The sequence below is a fragment of the Aristolochia californica genome, unplaced genomic scaffold, assembly GCF_029961685.1.
Source record: "Aristolochia californica isolate CCGP_79_NKW_82.1479 unplaced genomic scaffold, dmAriCali1.0.hap1 SCAF_8, whole genome shotgun sequence".
Classification (NCBI taxonomy): Eukaryota; Viridiplantae; Streptophyta; class Magnoliopsida; order Piperales; family Aristolochiaceae; genus Aristolochia; species Aristolochia californica.
In genome coordinates, this window is record NW_027182279.1 from 23,390,125 (window position 1) to 23,398,265 (window position 8,141).

At 37.7% G+C, this 8,141-nt stretch overlaps 1 protein-coding gene across 1 annotated transcript; it reads right to left on the minus strand.

Annotated features, from left to right (window-relative positions):
* Positions 1-1,100: 1,100 nt before the first annotated feature.
* On the minus strand, positions 1,101-2,750 carry LOC137938346 (disease resistance protein RGA2-like). Its single transcript, XM_068783323.1, has one exon. The coding sequence runs from the start codon at positions 2,748-2,750 to the stop codon at positions 1,101-1,103; it is 1,650 nt and encodes a 549-aa protein (XP_068639424.1).
* Positions 2,751-8,141: the final 5,391 nt, after the last annotated feature.

Consider the following 8,141-nt stretch of genomic DNA (forward strand, 5'->3'; position numbering starts at 1 on the left):
ATACATAATTGTAGATATAGACAACAATGTTTTCTTCATTGCTCCAGACTCACCACTTATCTTCTTGAAAATTTTATAGTTTGAAAAAAAATTAGCAAACTTATGTAACAAAATATGGATCACACATTCATATACACACATGGAAGGGGGGGAAATAAATCACATAATTTATGTTTTAAATAGTTCTATTATCTTATTCTATCAAGAAGATGAAAAATATTATAACCAACATCAAGACTATCCTCGCTTCTTATGCATTTGTCATATTTTGGGTGCAAAATAATCTAAACATGCCTGACCTTTTGCTCCTCTTCAAAACGAGCCAAACCTTTTGTTACTTGAAGGCTGAATTGAGTTTTTTTTTTTCCACTAAACTTTCATAACTTGATCAACTTTACTTTAAACCTTATAATTCTAGCTCTGATACTATGTCTAGGGTTTAATCCATGGATAACTTGGTTTGAGAAGAAGAAGAAAAAGAAAAAGAAAAAGAAAAGAAAAAGAAGAAAAAAGATGGAAGACAAAAAGAGAAGATGAGAAGGAGAAGGCAAGAACACAAGTTGAGGAGGAAAATTTTAAGGGTTAAGAGAGAGCACATGAATGAATTCTTACCCATTTCTTTCTTATTTATATAGGTGGGGCATAGATGCCCTAATACATAAGAATAAAAAAAGAACACTTAAAACTAACTACTAATTGTAGTTTATGCTACTTACTCTTATAACTAAGAATAGCACTCAAACTACAACATATTTAAAAGAATCCAACTTTTTTTCAAATGTTGAATACGTAGGGGCATACACAAACACATATATACACACACATACACATATATTTATATCTTTTGAATGTTGTACATACACACGTAAACACCCCCTATCTCCCTTAGCTTTTAACCTATCACAATAGAACCCAACTTTATCACTCACACTTTCTAGAAGGAAAACAATAGTTACATAACATACATGCATATAAGCCTTCAATGCCAATCACATAGATGAGCATGGGGAATTCGATCAAACAATCACTTCAGGGATATGTGCTATGTTGGGCCAATCTTTACCTGTCTCCTTCTTGCATCTCTCTTCCATTAAAGGACACTAAATGATCTTTAAAAGCTGGAGAGAGTTGGGCAGTCCATTTTCTGGCAGTGAAGTTAGTTTAGGGCAAGAATTCAATTCCAAGCGCTGCAGAGATGTGAGTTTCTTAAGCCAACTTGGTGAACGCCTGCCTTGGTAACCAACTAAACTTAAATGCTTCAGGTTACTGTGCGGTTCGAGAGAATCCAATACCTTCTCATCGCCACTTGCATCTCTGTCGCCACTTAGGAACATAGGTGACCATTGTAATGTCAGGTCAGTGATGTAAGGCTTCTTATTCATGTTAGCCTCCTTAGCCTCTTCTTCAGAAGCCACATTTTCTAGACTGAAGATGACAATATTTCCTTTCAAATCGGACATATCCTTCAACTCCGAAATTCTGTGTCCAGTTTCTCTGCTTACTACGAACCTTGGCAACGTCTGTAGGTTTCTCAGGTTTCCGACATGAGCTATTGCATCAGACGGTAAGGAAATGCAAAGTTCCAAATAGAGGAACCTGAGATTAATGAGCTTCGTAATATCTTTTGGCAATTCAGTGATGCGAGTACAGTTCCGGAGATTCAATATCTGCAGATTGTAGAGCTTGCCAATCGAGTTAGGAAGGATCCTAAGAGGCGTGTATAAGAGATCTAGAAGATGTAAGAGCTTCAAACTACTAATCGATTCCGGAAGTCTTTCGATCATGCAGCCTTGCAACCTCAAGACACGCAAGAATTTGCACTGCAGCGGAAGATCAAGTTGCTGCTTTGGGAAAAACCCTCCACCGTTCTCCTCTGGAAGGCGCTTATCATGGTATAAATCTATGTACAGGAAAGAGCGCAAGCAGTTACCTTTACGCAGCTCCTCAAAACTAACCGAAGGCACCTCGTTGAAACAAACTAAAGATGAATGACGAGTACCTACAGGGATCATATTTGGTTTACCTTCTTGCATCCTCACAATTTCTTCATTCGATACTACTGCCAGTTCATGTACCATGTCATGCATTTTGAATATTGGTTTCCCCGACCAGACAGAATCTACCGAGAAAAATGACTTGATCAGAAAATCATAAAAGACCTGATTGGCTTGATCCATCTGTCTAATGTAGCCTTCTCCGATCCACAGTTCAACCAACTCAGTTTCCTGAAACAAGTAATCCCTTGGAAACAGGGAACAATACCTAAAACACATCTTTGAGTTTGCTGGAAGCTGCTGATAGCATATTTTTAGAGCAGGTAAGACATCATTGTTGGTTTCAGTTATGTTCCATGTGGGGCTTTCTAATATATTCACCCATTCATTTTCTTGCCTGTTGTTAAGGAGGAGGCCTCCCAGGGTCTTTGCAGCCAAAGGGGAGCCCCTGCATTTGTTTACTATCTTCTCTCTAATCTCTCTAAGATTTGGGTGTCTTTGAAAGCTCTCCGCATCAAAAGCCTTTACGATAAACAACTTGGAGCAATCTTCATCGGACAAACCATCCAATTGGTATGGCTGAGCTGTGCCTAAGATTGATCCAATCTCCTCACTTCGTGTAGTTATTATGATCTTACTCTGTTTATGTCCAGCAGTGAAGGGTACCAAAAGCTTCTTCCAGTTTGGATTGTCATCTCTTACATTGTCCAATACCAGTAAAAACCTGTTATTTCTGAGCAAATTCTTAAACCTCATGCTATCCTCAATGTCACCAAAATAATACCCAGTAGTGGACGTTAAAATTTCTCTAGTAATCTTTTCTTCATTAAGATCAGGAGAGACAGTACCACCAACTGTGCTTAAACTGTTGTTCTACTTCTTTGCAATTGAACGCAAGCCGAGCAAACGATTGGAATGACCGAAGGACCTTTTCCGCTAAATTTCTCCGATAATAATTCTTCTAATAATTTGTTTTTTCTGTTCTTCTCTCCCCAAAATAAGCAAATCAACCTTTAGACTGTTTTGTAGTTGTTCGTCATTGGCTTGCATAAGCGCCTCCTCGCGGGCTTCTATTAGACGAAGGCCACGACATTCCTTCTCAATCTTGCCTACTCTTTTCCGTAAACTTCTTAATTTGTATACCACGTCATGTTGATAAACTGCGCTTTCAGATTTGAAGCAAGAAAAGAGGAGTATCGGTACCTTCTTGCTCTTTCTTGATTCTGCTCCTTCTGTTGTTTCGGTACCTCCACCCTCTTGCTAGAATCGTCCCTATCCTCCGTTTTTGTTTCTTGAGCTTCGACGATGAACTCCTCTATAATGTATTCTGCATCGTGAGCGACATTCTTAAGCCGTAGTAGCCAATTTTTCACATAATTGGATACTAATTGCTTCCTTTCAGCATCTAGAAGCACTGACTTGATCACGGATAATGAGTTAACCAGAGAATTAAGTTCCGCATCAACACCCCACACAAATTTGATTTCTTCTGATACTGATTTTAGGATTTGAATCAGTGCATCAATAGTGGGAGACACGTTTATTTCTCCCATTCTTCAGTGACAACGACGGAGATGAAAATAAGATGGAGTAGAACAAGAAAAGATAGAAGCTTTTACAGGAAAAACTAGAGGACACGATTGAAAGATTTAAAGAGAGAGGACCTATCATCTTTATTCTTTACTTTAATTCTGAAGACGGCAACTTTATTCACACTAGGATGGCTTTTACGTCATTTATTCTTTATCAGCTGCAACATTATAAGCATCAGAGGGACAGTGAAATCGAAGTCATGTTTCTACAAGAAAATCATGTTTTACTTGCTTTACACTCTTCTTGGAGTAATAAAGCTGTAAGGATGTACACAAGATTCGCTGTATATGAACGTGGCAAGAGACATGTAAAAAATATAGAATCATAGAAACATGAGAAAAAAAAAATATTATAGTCACAACAACTAAATTTACTTGTGCCAATAATTTTTTTCGAAGTTCAACTTTTGTCGGAAAATTTTGTTAGCGAATTTCCGCCGGTAGAGGGTTCTGCCAATGAATTTCAATTTTGACTAGTAGAGATCTTTCCCTGCAAGAATCAAAATTCTCTGGGAAAGACCTTTGTCAGCATGAAATAGACCATACTAATATCCACTAATCTGTCTCACAATGACACTCTCATCAACAAGCTTCTATTCCTCTTGGACTAACTGTTGCATCTCCTCCTATGAAAAAATAAAAATAGGTAATTTATGTTTAATTATTCAAGCATAAAATAAAATTTAATATTTGTAAGAAAATCTTACTTACAAAATGTTCTTCAATTTGTCAGTCCACCCGCCTTCATCATATCGATGAGTACGCTGAAATTTCTCAATATCAGAGCAATTTTTACTCTACATATTTATAAGGACAAATGAATGTAAATATGTTAGAATAATAGTACATTTGTGTTGAAGTAGTTTGAGTGGTATTCTATGTAATTATGAGAGTAAGTGGCATAAGCTGCAATTAGAGCTTAGATTAAATATTCTTTTTTATTCTTATGTATTAGGGCATCCATGTCCCACCTATATCAATAAGAAAGAGAGGGGGAGCAGATCAAAATATTGCTCCCACTTAACCCCTAAAGTTTTTCTCCTCAACTTGTACTCTTGCCTTCTCCTTCTCATCTTCTCTTCTAATCTTCCTGCTTTCTTGTTCTTTCTTTTTCTTCTTCTCAAACCTAGCTATCCATGGATTAAACCTTACACCCTAGAATTCAACATGGTATCAGAGGTGGAATTCTAGGGTTTAAAGTAAAATTGATCAAGTTATGAAAGTATAGGTGTGACTAGTTTTCAAGAGGAGAAAAAGGGTGAAGTCAATTGGGCAAGTTCTCTCCTTAAATCAGATAAGTTTCACCTCGTGTTTCACATTATGAGGGTTTCAATTCAAGTTTTTGATAGTCACAAAGTTGTTTTTACTCAAGCCTAATTATCCTGCTCAAAAATCATTTTTTTTTCATATTGAATTGCTGAAATCACCTTTTTTGTCATGTGCATGAGTTTCCTTCTTTTTTTGTTGTTTGATCTAATTTTATGCCAAAAACTCTCCCTTAGGAATGCTAAAAGTCCTCTTGAACCTCTCCTTATGTTCTGGTTTGTTGAAGGAGTGGCTGCTCAATTAAGTTGTTAAAATTTTAAGTTAGGGTTTGAATAATAGTTTTGGAAAGTAACCACTAGTTCTAGTTCCCTTTTTATTTTTATTACTTCTTACCAAAATCTAGTTCATTTTTTCTCTTTTTAATCACCATTGGTTGTTGAGTGATTATAATTGTGGTTTAGAATCTCAAACAACATTATTTTTTTTTTTTGAAAAAGGGGTCATGCAAATTTGATCTATTGGTTGTTTTCTTTGCTTGTTATATACTGAATTTGATCATGTGAAATTACAGAGTTTCGTATTCCATAGCATCAAATGTCCATTAGTTTTGATAAATTCTTGTCCTATTTCCTTCTAAGTTAGCTTAAGGCTGCTTGTTTTTAGAAGAAAAAAAAGTTTTTTTGTAAGTCATAATGTCTGAATTATCAAATACTTCCTCTTCCTCTACATATGTTGTACAATCCACTTGAATGCTTGAGTAAGTACTTGTCTTAGTTACAATGTGTAAAACAATTTTTGATTACTAGAGACCTTGTTGAGAATATAACTCAGCCACCTATGAATAAGGATCAACCTTCTTACTATAAGTGATTGAGGGAAGATACACTAGTTTTTACCTTGTTGATTAATACGTGACAAATAATGTAGTGCACCTAACGATAGTAAAAACAATATGGGAGATATGTTTTAAATTATATTCTACCCCCGTCATTCTAGAAAAGATTTATGATATTTTTCATGAGATATACAACACAAAGTATAAAGACAATCTTCATGAGTACTATTCTAGATTAAGAGGTCTACTACAAGAGTGGAAGGTTATACAACATATGCACTTGACATTGCCACACAAGAAAAGCTGAGGGAAGACCTAGTCTCAGCTATATGTCTTGCTAATCTACCACCATACTTGGATGTTTCCAAGTAACTGGTACTTAGCTCTACCATAAAACCTTCTTTTAATGATGTATGTGCAACCATGCTATGGATTCTAGTTAAGGAGACCAACAGTCAACTAGAACAAGTGGAAAACTCAGCTATGTTCTCCAAAGGGAGAGGGAACAATGATTCTAGTAGAGGTAAAAGAAGAGGTGGAAAGACAATTGGCTTTACCCCAAAATGCCTCATAGCAATAGAGATAGTGTCCACACTTATATATCCAAGATCCTCCCCACTTCTAACCAATGTAGGACTTTGGTCGTATCGAACAAAGGACAACTGAGCCTCCCCTCAAACAATCATCCATCTGCCCACTCTCTACGAACCAGGATTTTCCACTCCAATGCATTGGAAGCACACGCCTTACATAGAGTACCACCTGTCTCGAGAGCATGCTCTATCCAGATCAACTCCTCTTCACCATGTTGGGACTGGGACACATCTATGAAGAATCTGGAGCACACCACCTATCCAATAGAGCACATCCATGAATCCCTTTGCGATCTAATTCGAGGCCCACCACCTTCATTCGGCATTCAGAGGATTCATCCACCATGGCTAACTCCGGGGTATAGCTCTGATAGCATTTGAAAGGACTATGGACACCACCAATCTCCACATTGTTATGATATTGTCCACTTTGGGCCTAAGCCCTCATAGATTTGTTCTTGGGCTTTACCCCAAAAGGCCTCATACCAATAGAGATATTGTCCTGTTATGATCCCTAGCCATGGATCTAGTAACTCAGCGAGTTGAATATGAATGCAACACTGTTTGCGGGTTTCTTATCACGTTTTTGTGAAAAGAACTCTCTTATACTTCTCCTTTCACATTAGGATTGAAAAGTATTTTTCTTTTCTCAATTATAGATGCAACCAGCAAGTTAAAGGATTGTTTAAGCACTCAGATACGTCAAGAGAGTTTTACTTGCTGTAATGACTCAACAACAACCCCTTTCTCTTTACTGAATTCATTCCCCTTGAAAAAGAGTTTCCTTTTCTTAATTATGAACGAACCCAACTAGTCAAGGAAGCTCCTTGAGGCCCCAACGTGGAACCCCCTTTCTTATGGCTCACGTCAAGGTAGGGTTTCCAATTTCATGCAGCACTAGTTCCTTATGTAAAAGAGAAACATAAATCTAATCTCAATGATTGGAATAAGATTAGCAAATACTTCTGGACATCAACACCCAACCAGCAACAAGAACTCGTCCTCCTTGGGTAGACTCACGTCAAGACCTCTCCTTTTCTGGAATTTCCGTGAAGAGGTAGTCTCTCCCTTGCAGCTCGGAGTAGAAGGGTGCTTCCACTTCTTCTTCCTCCCACGATCTCCTCAAAGACTCTCCAATGGATGCAGCAAACCACCAAAGAGATTTCAAGCCAAGAACCCTAGAATAGGGAGCCTATCAATAACCTAATTACTCTAGTTTATGCTAATTCCGAACTTGCTTTATTTCTCTATCCTTACCCCTTAAATAGGGTAATTAACATCAACATAGGTTAGGGTTATAAAACCCAATTCTACCCCTACCTTTAAGTCTTATTACAAATCAATAAAATTCGAAATTAAAAGCAACATAAATAATAAAAGTAAAGTAGATGACTCAGTGTTATTGAGTCCATAACATGTCCACACTTACATATCCATGATCCTCCCCACTTTTAGTCAATGTGGGACTTTAGTTGTATACCCAACAATCCTCCCCTCGAACAAAGGACCACCGAGCCTCCCCTCAAACCATCATCCGTCCGTCCACTCTCTACCAACCCGGATTTTTCACTCCAATGCATTGGAAACACACACCTTACATGGAGTACCACCTATCTCGAGAGCATACTTTATCCAGATCAACTCCACTTCACCGTGTTGGGACCTAGACACGTCTATGAAGAATCCAGAGCACACCAATTGTCCAATAGAGCACATCCACGGATCCCTTTGCGATCTAATTCGAGGGCCACTACCTTCGTTCGGCATTCAGAGGATTCATCCACCATGGCTAACTCTGGGGCATAGCTCTGATACCATTTTTAAGGACTATGGACACAACCTATCTCCATGTTGAAACCAG

What these genes read in the sequence shown, in the direction of transcription:
- LOC137938346 (XM_068783323.1), bottom strand. Translation starts at nt 2,750, where the DNA reads ATGAGGTTTAAGAATTTGCTCAGAAATAACAGGTTTTTACTGGTATTG.